We start from the raw sequence: 20,422 nt of genomic DNA on the forward strand, positions 1-20,422 counted from the left end.
ACACTTTTCCTGCTCACCTGAAACCTCCATGTCCCTTCCCATGGACGGGGGAAGGGAGCAGAGCCTGGCACTGCCATGCCTCCTACTGCTTTAACCTCTGCAGTCTGGAAGATGAACTTGGCCCTGAGGGCAGATCTCCACGAGAACTAGAATAAATTAGTTGTAATACTGGCTTTCAGGGGTAAACTGAAGCTCAAAGAGCCTGGGAGAACAGCTGCCAGGCCACCAGCATGCTGGATGCAGAACTAAAAGAACAAAAGGGAAGCAGACAGCTCCCACCCACTGTGAGGGAGCAGCTTCCCCAGCAGTCACTGCTGTACAAGAGGTGCCAGGAACCACAGGAACTCAGATTTTGTGTAATGTAGAAACGTGGGAGTCCCTTTGGAAGCACCCATAGTCCTGCTGTGCAGGTCTGTTGTGACACCTGGTGGCCAAAGGCACCCCTGCAGCACCTACCACCAGCCTGCCCCATTCTTCTTAATCCTAGATGAATGATCTAATTTCCATTGACCTCATGTGAGAGCAGGAACAAGGCAAAGGAGTGTGGTCAGGACACACTGAGCATCTTGGCCACCCCACAGTCTCAGCAGCAGCTCTCAGTTCTCTGTCCTGTGCTGTAAGCTGCTGTGCAACTTTATCTCCTTACCCCACTTTTGTTTGAGCAGAGTGCAGCCTGGCAGGAGCGAGCATTGTGGAGCTACAAGAAGACGTGGAGAAGAAACTCATTACAAAAGCCTACCAGACCCTTCTGATACATGAGAGCTTGGCCAGGGTTCCATCACCGCAACCACATTTACAATCCAAGCTAGGTCCCACCCTGCTGAATACCCAACCCTCCATGTTCACTGTCGGGAGCCAGGCTTCACACATCTATATATTTATTATATATACACATCCCGTGGGGACAAGGGAACTCTTCCCACTGCGTGGTTTTCTTGAACAATTATCCATGCTGCTTGGTCAGGCTGTGACATCACTCTTCCCACGGACTCATATCTGTGTCAATGGCCACGCAGTTATAGGCAGCATAGCGCAACTTCTCTTCACATACCTTGGCTCTAGGGATGGCAGGAAGGAAAAAAAAAATATAAAGAGGAGCTGCCATTGCTGCATTGGCCAGTTGAGAGGACAAGATGTTTTCTGAAATGGAGGATATGCTTCACCAGGGGCTCACACAGAGAAACCCAGCAGCCACGTGGGACAGGCAGGGGACATAAGTGTGGCAAAGTGATGGGGCCTCATGGGTCAGCTCCAAGGTTAAGAAGAGAGCCCAGACACAGAGTCCCCCAGACACAGGGAAGCACCAAAACTTACGTGGCATAGTTGGGCAAGAAGAGAGTGCTGGAGCAGGTGGATGACTCTGGCAAAGCGTCTGTTGTCTCTGAGCTGTGGAGAAGGTGACAGACTGGTTAGAACCAGCAGGCCAGCAAGGTGGGGAGCCCAGACAACACACCCCTGTGGTGTGGGATCTGTTAGCCTTGCAGCGTACAGAAGAATGGACTTACCCCATCTTGTCTGGATAGATGTAGATCCGTGCTGGAAGGCGGCTTCTGCCAGTGACAAATCTGAGGAAGCGGCTGCGATCCTCTGTGAAGGAAAAGCAAAGACATCAGCAAACCCTAGAGGGATGTGAGATGCAGTACAGCCGCTTTCAGGTATCTCCAGCATTAGCAAGCAGTCCCTTCAGCCTAGCTCCTTGCTTTCCTTGAGTGGTTTGCCTCCCAGCCAGCAGACAGGAGCTGTCATGGCACAAGATATGCAGGGACAGAGCAAATTGCTCACCATTGGTGAAGTTGTTGAGTGCTTCCCAGAAGTACTGAACACGGGTGTCCTGTGGCTCAAAGTCCTCAAACCGGGCTGTCAGGATACAGAAAAGGAGTTTAATAAAGATCTGAGCTCCTCCCTCTTTGGCAGTGCAGAAAGAAACCCCTGGGTGCCTGCAGGATGTGACCACGTAGACCCCAAGGTCCAAGCAACATACATAGTCAGGCCCCTCCCAGGGAGCACAGCCAGATACGCATCTTGGCTCCACAGGGGCTCAGATACTGGTGGCCTAGGGATGCCCCAGCCTCTACTCTGAGGCCCAGCATGGAGTCAAGGGACACTCCTACCCTCATCAGCACCCAGCTAAAGGCAAGAAGTACACAGGCCCATATTCTCATTGTAAGAGGCCTCGCACACTTCTTGTGCCAGCACAGACAGAAGACAGTCTTGTTTTCAGGAAGAGAGTTTTCAGCAAAGCCCTTCACTTACTGAGCCTCTTCAGGGCATCAACTGTGACTTCAGGGTCTCCACAGACCTTTTTTTCCAGCTCCTGCCATGTAAGGAGGTCAAGAACAGCTTGGGGTACCACCTTCAGCAGCCCAGCCTGCATGGCCATGATCTGAAAAGGAGACAAGACAGATAAGCAGCATGTCTTGCCCATTTCCCGGACTCATGGTTGAGCCTAGGGACTCTTCTGGATTCAAGCCATGTGACTGCTCAGCACATGCTCCAAGGAACCTGAAGAAAGGGGACACAATCCCAGAGAGTTGCATCCCTGATCATTCAGAAAGCCTGCGTCAGAGCCGTGAGTAAAACTCCCTATCACCCATGCTACTAAAGCCACTTTGCTTCTCAACAACTCCATAGGCTCCAGGACATCACCGAAAGGGTTGGATACCATTGCCCTAATGAGCACAAGGACACTAACCATGGTGCATTTTACCAGAAACAGGCTGTGGGCATGTCTCTGGGAGCCAATGACCACCCACATGGTGGGACAGTGTCACCTGCTCCTTGCTCTCCTCCAGCCGAGCCTTTTGCACCAGGCGGATGAACTCCTTGCGGTCCTCGTAGCGCACAGCGGTGTTGCTGCCGTTGGGGATCAGCTCCACCATGCGCTGGTCACTCAGCACTGTCGTGTAGGTCAGCTCATTCCCAAATTTGAACTCAAAGGTGTCTTTGTCCATGACTTCCATCACCTCCAGCAGCTTCACCTGTCCAGGCCCCAAGTAAGTGCATGTTAGAGAGATGGCCAGTGAGCAGTGATGCGCCCAAGTCCTCATGTTCTCCCTTCCCAGACAAGTGACAGTGACACAACATGGGATATGCTGCCCTAACGCTGTTTAGCAGACCCTGGGCCATTGCATGCTTGAAGCAGCAGTCAGCATGGCTGTATCTCTATAACAGCATTTGGTGCGTCCTACAGCTAAAAGTTGCCCTTTGTTGTGTTTATTTGCCCTTTGTTGTGTTTATTTGACATATCATAGGAGGAAGCCAGTACTTGAGGACAGGGACACAAATCACTGCCTTGCTGAGTGCCACAAGGAATAGCATAGGCACAGCCTCCCAGTCCTCCTCACCAACACTGAGTCCACAGCAGGGAAGTCTTTGCTCCAGCTGACCTCTTCCCCTGTTAATTGTTTCCATACAAAGCCAGGAAGAGCCAGGACCTGAAGAAAATCAGAGATTTTATTGAATTTGTGTCAAAATGAGACATCCCAAAGATGGAGATAGGACTCAACAATGCAGACACAAAGGATCTTCCCTACTTCCTCCTCCACATGCAGAGCTCATTGTAGGTGAGTAAAGACCAGACACTATCTCCCAAGCTCTCAGCAGCATCCCCCAAAACTTAGGCTGTGAGTTCTTCAAACTTCTTGGCCCCAAATACCTCTTGTCCCAGTGTGTGACCACGGAGCTTTCCTATGCTCCTGCTGGGACAGGCTGCAGAAGAGAGCTAACAACTCCCTTTGCAGCAAATCTCCTCACAAGGACAGGGTTGAAAACTTACCAGAAACTCCTTGCCCCTCAGAGCTGCTCCCATGATCTGCCCGATCCACTCATACTTTGGGAAGTCCTTACAGGAGGGGTTGGGGACATACATGTCCCTGGCTTCTCCAGTGCCGTTACCCTGCAGGAGTGGGAGGCAAAACTCCAAGTCATAATTTCAGCACAGCATGAAACACCACAGATCACTCCTGCCATGCCCCTGGGCACTTCTCACAGCAGAAGTGGGCTAAACCTCCCATCCCCCTTGGCAGTATTCCCAGTGAGAGACCAGTATCCAGGCACTTGTCAGCATATTCTAAAATGAAATGCCACAAAGCAAACTACCCACCCCTCACAAAGAAAAGCTCTGGACTCGCAGAAGTAGGTACGTCCCTGGCATGCAAGGGGACAGGGACAACACTGCATTGCCAGGCATGCAAGGGTTTGCCCCAAACATCCCGATACACAGCACCTGGTTGGACGTGCGCACAAAGAAGGGCAGAGGCACGGGGGTGTCTGCTGAGCTGGGGCACAGCTCCTCTGACATGTCCGCCAGGCTGTCCCGAAAACCACCACCTGCAATCCCAAAAGAAGGGCATTTTTAGTGATGTGAACTCCCCATGTGCTGATCCTCAGAGATATGGAGCAAAGATGAGGAATTCTGGCCCAACCTGGGCCTGGATTGAGCAGAAGGCTTCTGTTAGAGCCTTATGGCACTGGAAAAAGTAAGACAGGAGAAATAACATCACTGCTTGGCCTGTGGAGAACAGCCAGAAGGGTCAATGGCACTGGTAAAACTGCTGTTAGTGACTAATGGAGGTTTAGTCCACCTCCCACCAAACAGCACTCCTTATCTGGGACATAACCAGGGGTGGCAGGACAAGGCAACCTGCCTTTCCTCTCTCCTCCATAGGAATTAACACTGGGACCAAACAAGAGCCCCTAGAGCAACAGTCACCTCATCAACCCCCGACTGCTCCAGAGGAGCCCTGGCCCCCCGCAGCCCCTACCTTGGTCGATGATGCCCTCTGCGATAAATTTGCACTCCCACCACTGGTCATAACGCAACGGCCACCTGTGGAGAACCAGGCATCGCCTGAGGTGCTGCTCAAAGCCAAGGAGGTGCTGGGACAGGCACAGCAGGAACACCAAGGGACTACGGCGGAGCAGCCTGGCCTTAAAGCAGGACAAGATCTCAATCTCCAGAGACAGCTGCATCCTCAGTAGGAAGGTGACACCTTGGGGAATGGGCCCTGATCCCATGGCTGAGCTGGCTCCTGTCCTACAAAACCCTCTCCAGAATATAGGACGTAGGCTTCCCAAACACCCTGCTGTGACAGGACATAGCTCTCAACACTGCATGGTGCCTTCCCTCGCCCAGACACTCCTTACCTGTAATCTAGAGGCTTTTCAAACTTGTCTGAGGGTTTCAGGCCTTCATATACCTGCAACAAGCAGAGACAATCAAGGTTGGTATCCCCTCTACAGGGGAACTAGTGCCAGGTGAAGGCAGGTACACCAAGCCTCACAGCAGTTTGGGGTGCTTGTGCACACACAGAACCCCAGATGTCTCGGAAGTGGGGAGAGAATGCACACAGGAAGATCAGCACTGCTGTAAAACCACAACACAGGACTTGTACGCAGCTACTTGATTGCTGTCACACAAGAATTCTTTGCTGCCTTTTCAGTGCAACAAGATTGTTACACTCTCGATTAACAACATGCCACAGAGAGCATCCAGGACAGAGTACAGATTTCAACTCAGAGATCCCAAATCCCTCCTGGATGTTATTCCTGGATATGGGACCATCAGCACATGTAATTATGGAGCCTGTGAGTCATGTGAAGAGGCCTTGAAGGCTTGGGCTATCTCCAGGTCCAAGCTGTCCCTTCCACCCATCTTTATGCAGATCATTTTGATTTTGGGATGCCTCACTCTCCCCAGAGCAGCAGGGACCCTTGCAGGAGGGACAGTACCTGGGTGAAGACAGCATTCTTGCAGCTGGGGTCCAGGGCAGGGTTGTCCCGGTGCTCCATGGCCAGGCGTCGGTTAATGTAGAGCCTTGGCATAAAGTTGGGCTTGCTGGTCTCCGAGTCCTTCAGACACTGGGTAATGAGAGCTGTGCGCTTCTTGGACAGCAGCAAGAACTGCTTGATGTGCTGCCAACAGGGATGCACAAAACATGTCACCTGCTTCCTGCTGAAGCCATTGCACCTCCAGGTTTCCCCCTCTCCCAGGGCCTTCCCACACAGACACATTCTCATTGACAGTATTTGCTCCCCCTCTGCCTCTGAAAGACTCTGCATTCTGGCTTAAGGCAGATAACAAGCTCAGCCCTCAATCCACCAGCTGTCATCTGATGCTCACACTCCAGTATTGCTTAGACTCTCCTTTACCCTCACTCTTACCAGAACACTGATCTTACTATCCCTTTTAGTTGTAATCAAAGCCAGCTCCTCTAAACAAACAAGAATCCTCAAATGCTTTGGGTCACATGTTGACCAGGCACAGGAATTACAGTGCTTTCTGACACTAGGCCTGGAAACACACAGAATGGGTCTATCCCAAAAAAATCCAGCATGTGTATTCTTGGAGAGGATGTAAGGAAAACAGACAACTGGAGGGATGAACTCAGCACTATGCAAAGGATGAAAAGCAAAAGCTTATTAAAGCCAGGAAAAATGTTACTGATAAAAGCCTTGATGTTTGGACAAGCCAGCTCAAAGCTGCTGGCAGGAAGTGCAGGAGCAGAGTGTCCTGGGCTGAGATCTCGGAGGGGATGTGCGTCCAGCTTGCATGCCCAGTGCTGCTATGGTCCAAGTCCCTTTGAGGGTGAAATGCTCTGGTTTGAGTCCACTTGTTAGCCCACAGCTACATGCTTCCACATCACCAGTTTAGCAGGAAAATAAACAATGTCACCTTCCACAGTGTTAATGACCTGAGCTCAGACAGGTATTTCTCTCCAGCTGCCTCCCTTGCCACAGCCCGAGCATCATCATCCTGCCAGACTGAGGCCCCAACGAGACATAGAGCCAACTGTTCACCTTGAGTTTGCTGAATGTGCCAACAGTGTGGTCCCAGGCTGGCACCAAGTGATGCAGGACACTGTCCAAGAGCTTGATGAACCTAAATCCCAAAGAAGAAGGTATTGCAACAAGGAGCGATGGGGATCTGCACAAGTCTATTCCAGACCACACACCCCTGAACACAAGCAGAAGAATAACTGATCCAAACCAAACCCAGCACAGTTTTTTACATCATGGAGTCTTTGGTACTAAATTCCCACTCCCTGCACTGAAGGGATCTTGCACCCTTCACAACACACTCTGCATGTACCTGCCCCCCACACTGCACAGATATGTTGTGCTTTTGACACACAAGACACTGTGAACCTGAGCTACAGATCTCCTCTGAAAGCATAGGGGAGCTACCCTAGAGAGCTCACTTTGTTCCCAAATGACTGCTATTTTCTCCAGTGTCCAGGATGTCTGTCTCAAGGGAAGTGTCACAGTTTTACAGCTTCCAGTCATGTACATGCTGGAGATGGCATCAATCCCTGCAGGCAAAAGCACCTGTCTGCTCCCCTCCACACAGTACCTTTGAATGAGCACAGCCCGTCGGTACAGCAGGTCAGGGTCAGTCCCTTCCAGGCGAGGGTAACGCACCAAATTGGGCAACTGGAACATGTCAGCACTGAGCCCCAAGTCCCTCTGCCGGGAGGATTTGATTTTGATGCCTCGGATACGAACATCAATCCCATCATCTGCCAAGGAAGACCATGGATGATATGCTAAGATCACAAGAAAGAAAGCCTTAAATAAAGTGGGGGAAGTCTATTAAGCAGAAACAGTAGGAATGTACCAGCTCCATGAGCTCTGGGGCTGGGCACCAAAAGCCTCAAATACCTCTGTGAAGAAGAAGCGGGGCATACAGGAAAAAGAGAATTAAACAACTGAAGGCAGAGAAAGATAGGATGAAAGCTGAGAACCTGCAAAACTTCAGATCTCCCAGAAGTTTCCCATGGTTCTTTTGCATCTCATCTAAAACAGCCCACACGGAGAAGAAGTACAAGTCACAGAATAAACCCTTAGTGTACAGTATCTTACAGGTGCATTATGGATGGGGCCACAAGAGCCAGCCCTACCTCTGCACTCCACAATCCTGATCTCGATGACAGGCAGGTGTGTTGTCATGTCCTCAAGGATGCACACATCCCCAATATAGCTCCTGTAAACACAGCACAGATGAGGACTGATGGGCTGCTCCCTCACTCTTCTTGCCAAAATGCACTCAGACACTTGTAAGGGAAGAGGGTTTGCATCCTTTGAAATGGGAGCCTATGGCAAGAACTCAGACCGATTGCTTACAACACAGGTGAATGCCTGAACCTCCTGGTGACTTCGGTTCAGGTACCATGATTCTGATGTGTCCCACAATCGAATCAGGAGAGCCCTGACGACTGGACCATGCCATTTTGGGCAGAGTGAACCTGCATCCCAGAGAGCCTGGCTGGTGCTGCATGACTGCTTAAGGCCAGTGTTCAGCACCTTGGGCCCCTGCAAGAGCCATGACACTTTGTGCACCTCCACACACTCACTCATCAATGCCGACGTCATTCAGTTTCTTCAGATTGTCCCCCTCGCCCCCATACACAGCGACCCGCTTGGGCATGAAGTTCTCATCAGTGGTATCCACTGTCAGCAGCAACTTCCTGCAAAAGGAAGCAGGACATGAGAAGGCAACTGCATCTGAACACCTATCACTACTCCCCCTCATCACCTGGTCACACTGTTACCAAGCTGGGATTCCCAGATACCTGTGACAATGCTAAGACCCCTTCAAGCCCAGAGCAAGAGTAAGGGCTGAGGGGCAGGGAGCATAGGGCAAATTTGGGCCATGACACTCAGGCAGAGAGGGAGAGGCAAAGCTTGCCCCAGTCACAAGCTAGCATGTACAGCAGAGATGACTCACTTGACAATGGTGCCTTTCTTCATGTTGAGCCGCACCCAGTGCTGGCCCTGGGACCCATCACTCTCCCAGTATGTGTCAGCATGGCTGTCGGTCAGGCATGACACATTGAAGTCCTCCTGGAAGAGGGCAAGTGAATGAAAGAAAGATCAGATGGGGGTATGATTAACTTCTCTTTAGTGGTTATTTTTATCATGAATCTTAGTGTCAGAGGACGTCACATTGGCTCGTTCCCCTTGCTGGGCTGTGGGTAGACACTGGGAGCGCAGAGCACATAGGACACTGGGGCTGACCTTCTGAGGTGCTCTGGGGTCTCACACACACAGCACAGAGTATCAAACCCGCCCCAAAATCAGCTTAGCAGCTAATATTAGTATTGGCTTCTCAAAACACTGTCACTCCAGGGGTTACATTGCACAGCATGCTGCATGATGTTCCCCAGGCTCTTTTCCCATATCCTCAAGAGTCCAGTCCAGGCAAGAGCAGCACAGCAAGCACTATCCATGCTCTCCAGCCCCACGGCACAGTGGGGCTGATGCAGCCTCATCCCTTTAACCCACCGTGTAGGACGAGACATCGATGCTGTCCACGTACTGCTTAACGCTGCCCAAGTTCTCATCCTCCTTCCCAATGTGGTCATACAGGAAATGTACCAGGTCTTCATCACATTCGTAAGTCCATGTTGGGGGCACAAACCTAGCAGGGAAAAGAGATTACTGGGTCTGGAGAGCCAGAGGTAGCCAGGCTAATGAGAGAAAAAAGGGAGGTCCACATTGTCTTGCTCTGTTTACTGCTTTTTGCAGGCATATCTAGGACAAGACTGTGCTAGATATGCCTAGGAAGACAGAGTTGCCTGTCTTACCCCCTCTCCCCCATGTCTGTAGGAGACGGCTGTCTGGGCAGCCAGAGAGAGAGAGCAGCTTGTCCCCCACCATAGCAGAAGCCAGGACACAGTTCATACCGAAGCTTCTCTACTGCGGCTTCATCCTGCTCCATAGGTCTGGGCTTTGCTCCAAGGCGCAGGGAGTATGTCAGATCCACCACCTGTTCCCATCTGAAACAACGGAGAAGTGGAAGGAATGAGGAACAAGAAGCTGGTGATCGAGGAGTAGCTGTAAGGGGAAGATTTGGGTTTAAGACCCCACCGTGCTCCATCCTCCATCGCCTCCAGCATCATCCGCTGCCCTTTCCTTTCCAACCACATCTACTCCTTCCACACCCCGATGGGCATGTGACAAGCACAGTGCCCGAGCCAAACTCGGTTCACTCCACATCCGGCATCCCTCTTGCCTCACTTCCATGAAACCTGTCCAAGCAGGCCGGGGGTTCCCCAGCCCAAGGCAGGAGGGGCCGTGGGGCAGCATCCCGAGCCCGTATAGGGGCGAGCACCTCCGCGCTCCCGGGGACCCAGCGGGACACCGCGGCGGCCCCGTACCTGATGACGGGTTTGTAGTCCACCCCAAACAGCTGCTGCTGCCGCTGGATCCGCTCCGTGGACTCCACGGGCACCAGCCGGTCCCCGCCGTCGGCGTGCTTGCACACCAGCACCCAGCCCTCCTCGAGATCGCAGCCGCTCCGGTACTCCTCCAGCTGCTCCTGTGGGGACAGCCGGCGGTCAGGCGGGGCCGGGCCGGGCCCTTCGCGGGCCGCCGCACCCGCGTTACCTTGCTGAGCTTGACCCAGAGCCCGGCGCCGTTGCAGTACTCCTCGCCGGTGGCGCGCAGGCAGCCGCCCTTCCGCACCTCGATCGTGGCCCGCGCCGCCCGCTTGCCGCCCCGCGCCGGCCCCGGGCTGTCCCACACGCTGAGCAGGCTGCGGGCGGCGGCGGCCGCGGCGGCCGAGGGGTCCTTGCAGATCTTGTACTGCACCTCCCGCGGCACGTAGCAGAGCGCGGCGGGCAGCGCCTGGGCGCGGCGGAAGCACTCGCTGCACTGCAGCAGGAACCGCAGCCGGCCCAGCACCTGGTGCGGCGCCTCCCCGCCTGCCCTCATCGCGCTCCGGGCACCGGCTCCGCGCCGCTCCGGTTTACGGCCGAACCCCGCCCGCCGACAGGCAAGATGGCGGCGCCCGGCGGGGCAGACGTAGGGCAAGATGGCGGCGCCCGTGTCACGTACGGAGGAACAAGGCGCCGGGCAAGATGGCAGCGTACGGAGGGGCGGGAAACGGGGCAGGGGGGCGGGGAAAGATGGCGGCGGGAGGAGAGGCGGGAGTACGTCGAGATGGCGGCGCCGGCGGGGCGGGACGGGGGCGGGACCGGGTGGACCGCGCCGCGTCGGGAGGCAACGGAGAGGCCGGGGAGCGGCGCAGGAGGATGGAGGGTGGCGAGCGGCTCCTGTGAGTAACCGGGACCGGGCAGGCCTGCGCTCCTTCCTAGTGTCGTGATGGGGGCAGGCACCGAGGCCTGCACGAGGGATACTGGTGTGGCTCTGGGAATGGCGATCTGGCACTATGGGGGCACTGGGTAGTGCTATGACCAGGATAGTGCTTTCGTGCTGAGATTCTGTACTGGGGACACTGGTGTGGCTCTGGGGACACTGCTGATGCACTGGAGTGGCCCTGGGGTTATGGTGCTGGCACAAGAGTCCGGTACTGGGTCACTGGAGAGGCTCTGGGCGGGTGTTGCTGATCCTGCACTGGGAGGGATCACCAAGGCCACCGGTGTGGTAGTTAAGTCACTGGTCCCAAGTGGAGATTTTGGGGACTTTGTTCTCATAGGCCCCGCGGTTGCCGGGGTCCCCCTCCCCGGGGCAGGCCGGGCTCCAGCAGCCCCGCGGCGGGGAGGTTGGGGACGAGGGAGCCTGGGGACGCGTTGTCTGGCACAGACGGGGGGAGAAATGCAGAACTGCCCGCCCCGCTCGTCCCAAATCTCTCCTGGCGGGAGCAACTGGTGGCCCTGATAACTTAATCTCGCGGGCCCTGGGCAGGGCATCGCCTCTTCCCGGGGTGGGGGGCCCGCTGTCCTTTGCAGGAAGAGGTCCTGGACTGTGGTGGGGAGAATTTATCACGTTTGTCACAGCTAGGCGCAAGCCTCTTCTGCGGTCAGGGAGTGGGGACGAGCCGCTGACGCTGGCACCCTCTGCCCCAGCCGTGGGGGCCTGGCAGGGCACCCAGAATCATGGGTGACAGTCTGTACCTGCTCTTTGCTCCACAGCCCCAAAGGCTTCCCCAAGCTGAAGAACGACACGTTCCTGCGCGCGGCGCGCGGGGAGGAGACAGAGCACGTCCCGGTGTGGTGCATGCGGCAGGCGGGGCGCTACCTGCCAGGTGAGCGGCGGAGGTGTGCGGGGGGTGGCGAGAGGGCATCAGCAAGCAGCCGGTAACATTTGTGCTGATCCCTTGTAGAGTTTCGGGAGACACGGGCGTCACAGGATTTCTTTGCCACTTGCCGGAGCCCCAAATTGTGCTGTGAGCTGACGCTGCAGGTGAGCACCACTCGGGGGTCTGTGTGTCCCCTCTCCCTGCCCAGATGGGGAAAAACCTTGGTTCTGGCCATCCTGGGTGGTCTCAGGAAATTGTGCAGCCCCTGGGGACTCCAGTACCCCATGGGCTTGACCAGGTCTTCCATGGGGAGGGAGTCACAACCCCTCACTAACATTGCTTCTCCTGTGCAGCCACTAAGACGATTCCCCCTGGATGCTGCCATCATCTTCTCTGACATCTTGGTGGTGCCCCAGGTGAGAGCCATGGCCATGGGGAACAGCAGCTGGTAATGGGGCAGAGTTCAGGGCTGCCCCATTCTCTATCTCCCCTGTCCCCAGGCGCTGGGCATGGAGGTTGTCATGGTCCCTGGCAAAGGACCGACGTTCACAGAGCCCCTGAAGGAGGTGGAGGATCTGCTGAAACTGCGACAGAAGGTGGATGTCACCGCGGAGTTAGGTTACGTCTTCCAGGCCATCACACTGACACGACACAGCCTGGAGGGCAAGGTGCCCCTCATCGGCTTCTCGGGGGCACCGGTAGGTGATGTGGCTCCTCCGTGTGGGTTCCCCTGATGGGCTCCTCTGCTTTCCTGGGGTGACACCAGCTATGGCACCCCCAGCTGTGGGTGCTACATGGGTGTGTTAGGGGGAGCATTCAGTGCAGGAGCAGCTGTGCCCCAGGCTCTGGGTTGCTCTCAGGTCCTACGTTCACCACTGTGACTGGGGCTTTGTGTCTTCTTTCATCTCCATCACCCTCCTCACTTCTCTCCTTCCCACAGTGGACGCTCATGTCCTACATGATTGAGGGTGGTGGCTCCACTACAATGGCCAAGGCCAAGAGCTGGCTCTACCGTCACCCCGAGGCAAGCCACCGGCTGCTGCAGCTGCTGACCGATGTCATCATTGACTACCTGGTGGGGCAAGTGGCTGCTGGAGCGCAGGTGTGTCCTGGGGCATGGGTACAGGGCCAGGAAGGAGGGCAGGGACTGGACACAGGGACCAGAGAGGGTCCAGCATCTGGAAGGAGGAGGAGAGACTGAGGTGCTGCTTTCCCAGTCCCATGGAAAAGTGGTTGAATCACCATCCCTGGAGGTATTTAATAGACAAGTAGATGTGGCACTTGGGGACATGCTTTACTGGTGGATTTGGCAGTGCTGGGTTAACCTTCGGACTCAATAACCTTAAAGGTCTTTTCCAACCTAAAGGATTCTGTGTCCCTGGCAGGCACTCCAGCTGTTTGAGTCCCATGCAGGGCACCTGGGCCCGGAGCTGTTTCAGGACTTCGCCCTGCCTTACATCCGAGATATTGCCCAGGCTGTCAAGAGCAAGCTGAAGGAGGAGGCACTGCCCCTGGTGCCCATGGTGAGTCAGGGCTGCCTGGATTGACCCTGACGTGTGGGGGCTGCTGGCGAGGGGTGCATCCCCTGGTACCTGCTTCCCTCAGTCCAGCCTGTGGAGAGGGGTCTGACTCAGAGCAGCTGCTGCCCATCTCCTCCCTCCCCAGATCATCTTTGCCAAGGATGCGCACTACGCCCTGCACGACCTGGCCCACGCCGGTTATGAGGTGGTTGGTCTCGACTGGACCATCCGGCCCCAGGAAGCTCGGTAAGAGTCTGGCACAGGGCTCAGGTGTCTGGGCAGGACCCCAGGCCAGGTACTCTGGCCTCCCCCTCTGCCCTGAGCCATCCCAGGCCTGCACATTGCTGCTCTAAAGGTGGGGATAGTTGGGCTGCCATGCTACAGCCTCTAAGGGCTGCACTGAGGGGTCCTGGGTGTCCCGTGGTGGGGGCTGCAGGCACCAGGCTGTCCTCAGCCTCTGTAGCACATGCAACAACTCACCTGCTTCCTCCCTGCTGCAGTGCACAGATGGGAAAAGATGTCACCCTGCAAGGGAACTTGGATCCGTGTGCTCTCTATGCACCCAAGGTGAGCCATGGCCATCGCCAGCAACCAGGGCTACTTCCAGCCTGTGTTAATGGCCTTCTGCCTCAGCTTCCCCACCTGCAGTGCTGGCTCATGTCCCAGCAGTCTCCCAGGCTGGCTGGGGGGGGGTACTAGTGGGGGTGAAATACCCTGGCCTGGATGGGACTGATGCATGGTTTCTTACCATACCTACAGGAGAAGATTGGCGAGCTGGTGAAGAAGATGCTGGAGGGTTTTGGGACCCAACGCTATATTGCCAACCTGGGCCATGGCCTCTACCCTGACATGAATCCTGAACATGTGGGTGCCTTTGTGGAGGCTGTGCATGCTCATTCCCGTCACATCAACAAGCACAGCTGAGCCTGGGATCTTGGGGACAAGACTCTGGTTTGGGCACAGTCATCCCTGTATTGTCACAGGGCTCACTCCAGGCGGGGCTGCAGCATTAAACCAGCACCTTCTCCACAGCAGCCGTGTGGCTCTGGCTGGGTGGATGGGGAACTGGATGGCCCTGAAGGAGATGGGCAGTCATGGCAGGCTGGTAGAGGAACAAGTGAGGTGAGGGGGAGCTCCTGAACCCCATCCTGCAGGTCAAAATGGGGAAACAGGGATGGCAGTCATTTGGGGGGGATGCCTCTCCCTGCCAGGCTGCACAGTGTCCATGCTTGAAACAGAGGATGTGAGCCCAGGGCACAGCAGCCATCTCCTGACGATGGATGTGCTCAGCTCTGCTAGGGAAAGTGAGCTGCCTGAGGCTGGCAGGGTCACAGCTTGGGAGCTTGGAGCTCACAGCCCACCACTGGCAGAGGCTCAGCATCAGCTGTCCCACAGTCCTGCTCAGGTCGGAATGGCCAATGTGGCATAAACACAGGGTAGTCTCAAGGGGCTGGGAGACCCAGCAGGACTCACCTGGGGGAACAATTGGCAAAAGTGGCAGGAGAACCTCTGACACACCACCACCAGCACCCTGCCACACTGGCTGAGATGGCAGCAGAGGCACCATGGCACTCCTCCAGCTCCCAAAGCCTCTTTGGGACCATCCCGCTGGTCCTGGAGTGTTCCCCCATGGACACCTCCTCGTCTCCTCTGATCCTCGGAGCCAGGCTTGCCTGGGGATCAGCAAACCCTGCAAAAGGCAGCCCCAGAAGCCTGAGTTGCAACTCCTTGCCACCCCATCCCACACTGCAGCATGCTCACATGGGCACCAACACTGCTCTAGCTGGCATGGATAGGGCAGTGTCTCCAGCATGGGCAAGGACCTGCTAACGCTGTGTGTGGCAGGGAATTGCACTCAGAAGCAGGCAGGGTGCCTTGTCTCTGCTCTGTCCCCCTCCTTGGGGCACAGGAGCTGGGTACCACAGGGGACTGCAACACTGCTCTGTACAAGTGTGACCCCCTGACCTCAGAGAAAGGCAGGAGAGACGCAGGCGGTAATGTTCATCCCTTTTATTATTAAACATCAGATGAAGAGGTCGCACACACACATACACGCACGCACGCAAAAAGAAAAAAAAAAAATGGAAGGAAAAAAAGAGAGAAACAGACTGGTTGAAGACCACTATTTCGGTGGCAACAGAGACCGAGTACAATCGGGTTCCTGGCCGGAGCGCGGACACAAGTCACTTGCCAAAAAATTAAACCAGACAGCAGATAACTAGCGCACGTTCTCTAACTACAAGTCACCGCCCAGACCAGCCCTGGTCCCCCCAGCCCTCCCAACCCGCTGGCAAAGAAATGAACCAAAACTGAGAGCCACTGGCCCGGGGCTGGAGTGTGCCCCCGGCGCGGGGCGAGCCGGGAAGGGCCGGGCGCTGGCTGCACCACAGAGCTGGGAACGGTGCGGGAAGGCGATGCGGCTGCCCCTCCCTCCCCCGGAGCCGGCAGCCCTGGTGCCCGCCCAGGCACTCGCACCCTGCACCCGCCCTGCGATGGGCTCGAGTCCTCCATCGCCAGCGTCCGCGTGTGTCCGAGCGAGCATCGCCCCGAGTTCCTTCCTTCGCTGTCCTCCAGCGCTGGGCAGCTGCTCCTCCATCCGTCTGTCCGTCCGTCCCAGGGCTGTGAGTTGAGTAGATGTTCGCCTCCCCCCCACACCCTTCTTGCTGCTGACGATGCCATGGGAACCTGAGAAATGTTCGCGTGCCTCCTCCTCTTTTTGTCTGTGGTTTTGTGTGGGTTTTTTAAATAATAGTTATAATAATAATAACAATAATAATAATAATAGCAATAATAAAAATAATCGCCCCAGCCCACAACAATTTCAAGTATCCCCCAAATAAAAGACAGAATTATAAATAATTATAACTTTACAATTTAATAATTGACACATATACTATAGTATTTACAGTATCATAAATGCTTTTTTTTGTGTTACTTTTAGTAAGCAATCCCTGAGAACAGTTACTTTTACTTGTTTTTATTGAAGTATCTTCACAAATAGAGGAGTTTGCATGTCTCGGGCGGGCAGGAGAAGCGCTCTGCAAAGCCATCGCTTTTGGTGACGCATGAGGTTCTAGTGTCGCAGGTTTCTTTGCTCGCTTTTTTTTTTCCTTTCTTTTTTTTTTTTTTGTTAAATTCCCCACATAATTGTAAAGATTTTTCACTTTGCAACCTTCGTATCCCTCCAGCGACCACGTCCTTCAGGAAAGAGGTATTAGATTTCCAGGTTAGCTTTTGGTATTGGCAAGGGAGGGCAGGGGGCTGAGTGAACCATCCTTTTTCCCCGTGGTTGCCTTTTGGTTTGTGCCCAAGGAATCTCTGGATCCTCTCAGTGTGTGAAATGGTTAAATCCAAGAAAGAGTAACACTAAAAGAAAAAAAAAAAAAGAAAGAAAACAAACAAAAAAAAGAAACAGAAGACCAGAACAGAGCAGCCTCTGCCGATGGGGGGGAAGGTGATCTCCACTTTCCTTCCTTCTTCTCTCCCGAGTCCCCGTGCTGCGGCCAGACCCTGCCAGTGAGCATGGCAGGAGCCGGGGCTCACCCAAACCGTTCCCGCACCAGCAGCATCAGTTTTTTCTTGCCTTTGTAGATTTGTTTAAGATTGTCAATGAACTGGGCAAACTGTATGTGCCCATCCTGCGCCAGGAGGAAGGTCTCCCTGGCCTTGCTGAGGAACTCGATGAACTCCCCATAGTGCCGTGGGCTGATGTGGGTGAGCCGGGAGTGGGTGGTGTTGATGTAGGCGCTTATCGTCGCATCCAGCAGCTGCCGCAGGGGGGCTTTGTCGGTGGACATCAGCTTCCCCGAGTTCCTGCGCCCAGGGATGCCGGCCAGCCCTGGTGCCGTCATGGTGCAGCGGCGAAGGATGTCCGAGAGCACCGTGGCACAGTGCACACTCTTCACCACCAGTGGGATGATGGCTGCCAGCTCGTTTTTGCCCAGAGAGTGGCTCAAGGCGCAGGCCCAGAGCACATCATTGATGGCCGGGTGCGTGTCCTGGTTGTAGGCCAGGTTGAGATGTGTCATGGCCAACGAGGCCAGTTTGAAGGCTCGGAGTGGGTAGCCCCGGTGTTCCATGTAGCGGGCGATGGTGAAGAGCTGGGTGTAGGTCATGCCGGTGGAGGCGGCGTCGATGACAATCTGGTAGGCAGTCTCGAAGGCGATGTGGTCCTTCTCGCAGAGGGTCAGGGCGGACAGGGCGCAGTTCTGGGGGTCCTTCATGGCACACTGCAGGGCCAGGGTGCGGGCACAGCTGGCCAGCTCTTCCCGCTGTGGGTAGTCCAGGCTCAGGCGCAGGATGGTGTTGTGGGACATCACTGTGGCTGCCACAATGCTGGTGGCTTCCGTGGGAGTGAACAGTGAGTACCAGCTCTGCAGGATGCTCACCAGGGCCCTCACTCCTGCAAGAAAACACAGGGTCACAGCACAGCCCTGGAACCTGGCTCAGTTCACGGGGCTCCTCTGAGACCCGGAGACAGGGCAAAACCAGCCCACAGCACTGCTGAGCTGTTGCCTCTACCCCAAGAGGGACAGGGCAGAGGGGGACAGGCAGAGGCTAACCTGCACCACCATGCTGCAGGGCACAGAGAGCACCACTGGCCTGGCACAGGTACAGGGCACCCATCCCAGTCTCAAAACCAGCCACTGCTCCAGTCCCAACCCTGCCAGCTGGTGCTCTGAGGTGAATTCAGTTACCCAGGAAGAAATGAGACACCCAGGAGAACTCAGATGCTCAGGGCTAGGCATGAGCCAGGGATATCCATGCCCAATCCCGCTCCCACTGCATGCAGGCCAGATCCCCCCAGCGCACATGGAACTCACCCACTTCAGTAGCACACGTCACCAGCCACCTCACCATCTCCCGCCGCCGCCAGTTGAGGGTGGACAGGGTCATGCGCATCACCTGCAAGGCAAACTTGGGGTGACTGGCTGCCCTGCAGGGCTCTAGTGAGGCCACCCAACAGAGCAGTGCTCCCCAAAAATCCCTCTGGTTCAACTGGCTACCAACTCCCTGGCACTGCCCCACCTCCACCCAAACCACAGTGAGCACAGGCGCTTCCCAGGGCTGAGGTCCCCTGCTCAGGACCACACAGGGATCAATTTACTCCTTCCATGGGGGACACCCTGCTTGGTGGAAGACCATCACCAGCACCACTGCCACAGAGTGGGGAGCAGAAGGGCCACCAGCAACCCCCGCATCACCCCATACCTGGAGCCCCAGTTCCAGGGCCACATTGAGCAGTGTCGTGTCAGAGTTGCTGTCGGCTGGCGTGGCAATCTTGAATGCGTCCTGAGCCAGCTTGAAGATCAAGGAGGAGGAGTGGATGTTCTTCTGGATGGCCTCCAGCACCGTGCGTAGGCGCAGCATGTCCCCTGGGCACAGGCAAGAACAGTCAGATGGCTCAGGCATCCCCCCAACTTGCCCTGGAGCCCCATCTCTTGCCTGCCCTTCACCATGGCCAGCCCCTCTGGACACACACAAGGACACACAGCAATGTTGGATCAGGTCCTGCAGTCCAACAGTTGAAAATGGAGCACCCTCCCCAGGAAGTGATACACCCTACAGCATCCGGCCTCACTCAAGTTCATCCTCTCAGAGAGGACAAACAAACCTGAGTGATCCCAGACACGTCCTGTCTTTAGCAGACATCTCCAGGCACCTGGATGTTCTACCCTGGCCTCAAGTTTGACAGCTGTACAGCAGCCTCTTCCCAGAAAAGGAGGGGCTTGGGGAGATGCCTAATACTGAATGGCTGCAGAGACATCAGTCTTCATCCAAGAACATTAGGAAGAAGAGGAAAGGCTGTTTGCTGCACATGCTGCCTTGCCCAGCAAGTCCCTTCTGCAGGACTGGGCTGGGGTCACCCAGACTTGCTGCACCTTGGTCCTCGATGTCCCAGGTCAGGCACACAGCACTCACAACCAAGACAGGCTGAGCTATCCCCAAAGAAGGGGGTTCATGGCACAACACCCAGGCATATTAATATCATGATCCTGCATCTAAGTTGGGAAATCCTCCTATCAGTCCCTGTGGGACACAGTGTGGGGAGTGGGACCTTTGAGGTGTGTGCAGACCACAGGTGCCAACATGCCACATTAGGTTCCAGCTTTGTTTCTACTCCCAGTCACAGACTGAGCAGATGAACTTCATCCAAAGACAACCAAATCGTGCACAGCCGTGTGAAAAACCCAGTGCTGCACCTGGACACACGGAGACATCTCGGGTGACTCATAGCTAAAGATAACACCTGCCACCCACCGCAGCCGCTTACACTGCCACCAAAATCCAAGCCTCCCTAAAATGGCTCGTGGGGGCGTGGACAAGAGAGGCTGCAGGATCACACTGGGACGTGCTGCAGCAGGGGAACACCTGAGGAAGGGGACGGTGGGAAAAACAGATGCAATCCAACAGCCCTACATCCCCGGCATAAAAATCTCATCCCATTAGGCACTGGAAGGGAGAAAAAGACCTAAAGGATAAGCCAAGTGCCAGTTCCTCATCAGGGCACTGCAAATCAGGGGCAGGACATCATCAGCCCTGGTAAAGCAGCCTAGAGGAAGAGAATGGAAGGAGAGGAGAGGAGAGGCTGCCAAGGCAGCAAGGCTGGAGCTTTTTGACAGCTCATTTTCCTTCCCTCTCACTGGGAAAGAAAAACCTTCTCTGCCAGGCTGGCAGTACCAGGACATCAGAGGGTAGTGGCAACTGCTTGGCTCACTAACCCTCACGGGACACAAGACCCTCGCCATCCTGCTGGGGTTGGTTTCTGGTCAGGGGGATGTTTAATGAAAAGCCTGTGCTCGCCTTCATAATAATGCCTGGGCAGGAACCGAAGAGGCCCAAGAGACCAGTGAGGTGTTTCACAAGCCCCCTGCAGCTGGGACCAAAGTGTCCCACCCAGCACTGCTGATCCCATCTCCCA

At 55.3% G+C, this 20,422-nt stretch overlaps 3 protein-coding genes across 4 annotated transcripts in view; 1 reads left to right on the top strand and 2 right to left on the bottom strand.

The window, feature by feature from the left end:
* Positions 1–861: 861 nt before the first annotated feature.
* Positions 862–10,713, bottom strand: LOC125330392 (E3 ubiquitin-protein ligase HECTD3-like). The gene is made up of 21 exons (XM_048313448.1): positions 10,387–10,713; positions 10,158–10,318; positions 9,684–9,776; positions 9,283–9,418; positions 8,726–8,841; positions 8,352–8,465; positions 7,899–7,981; positions 7,352–7,517; positions 6,799–6,880; positions 5,731–5,913; positions 5,146–5,198; positions 4,764–4,828; positions 4,226–4,329; positions 3,776–3,895; positions 3,345–3,434; positions 2,772–2,978; positions 2,254–2,383; positions 1,783–1,857; positions 1,506–1,587; positions 1,315–1,386; positions 862–1,058 (listed from the first exon to the last, which is right to left on the bottom strand). The coding sequence occupies exons 1-21, from the start codon at positions 10,711–10,713 to the stop codon at positions 974–976; spliced, it is 2,544 nt and encodes an 847-aa protein (XP_048169405.1). The 3' UTR covers positions 862–973.
* Positions 10,714–10,813: 100 nt separating this feature from the next.
* UROD (uroporphyrinogen decarboxylase) lies at positions 10,814–14,531 on the top strand. Its single transcript, XM_048313449.1, is given in 11 exon segments — positions 10,814–10,945; positions 10,947–11,056; positions 11,874–11,986; positions 12,065–12,144; positions 12,334–12,396; positions 12,481–12,678; positions 12,921–13,082; positions 13,366–13,503; positions 13,646–13,746; positions 14,001–14,067; positions 14,260–14,531. Coding segments are annotated over 11 exon segments (1,329 nt in total). The 3' UTR covers positions 14,425–14,531.
* Positions 14,532–15,495: 964 nt separating this feature from the next.
* ZSWIM5 (zinc finger SWIM-type containing 5) overlaps positions 15,496–20,422 on the bottom strand; it is a 97,326-nt gene continuing 92,399 nt past the window's right edge. For both annotated transcript variants that reach the window (XM_048313446.1, XM_048313447.1), the window contains exons 12-14: positions 18,712–18,875; positions 18,324–18,405; positions 15,496–17,902 (exon numbers count right to left, since the gene is read on the bottom strand). In XM_048313446.1, coding sequence (XP_048169403.1) covers positions 17,040–17,902; positions 18,324–18,405; positions 18,712–18,875 — 1,109 coding nt within the window. In that variant the 3' untranslated portion in view covers positions 15,496–17,039. The remainder of the gene's footprint in view (positions 17,903–18,323; positions 18,406–18,711; positions 18,876–20,422) is intronic.

Source organism: Corvus hawaiiensis, chromosome 9 (genome assembly GCF_020740725.1).
Source record: "Corvus hawaiiensis isolate bCorHaw1 chromosome 9, bCorHaw1.pri.cur, whole genome shotgun sequence".
Lineage (NCBI taxonomy): Eukaryota > Metazoa > Chordata > Aves > Passeriformes > Corvidae > Corvus > Corvus hawaiiensis.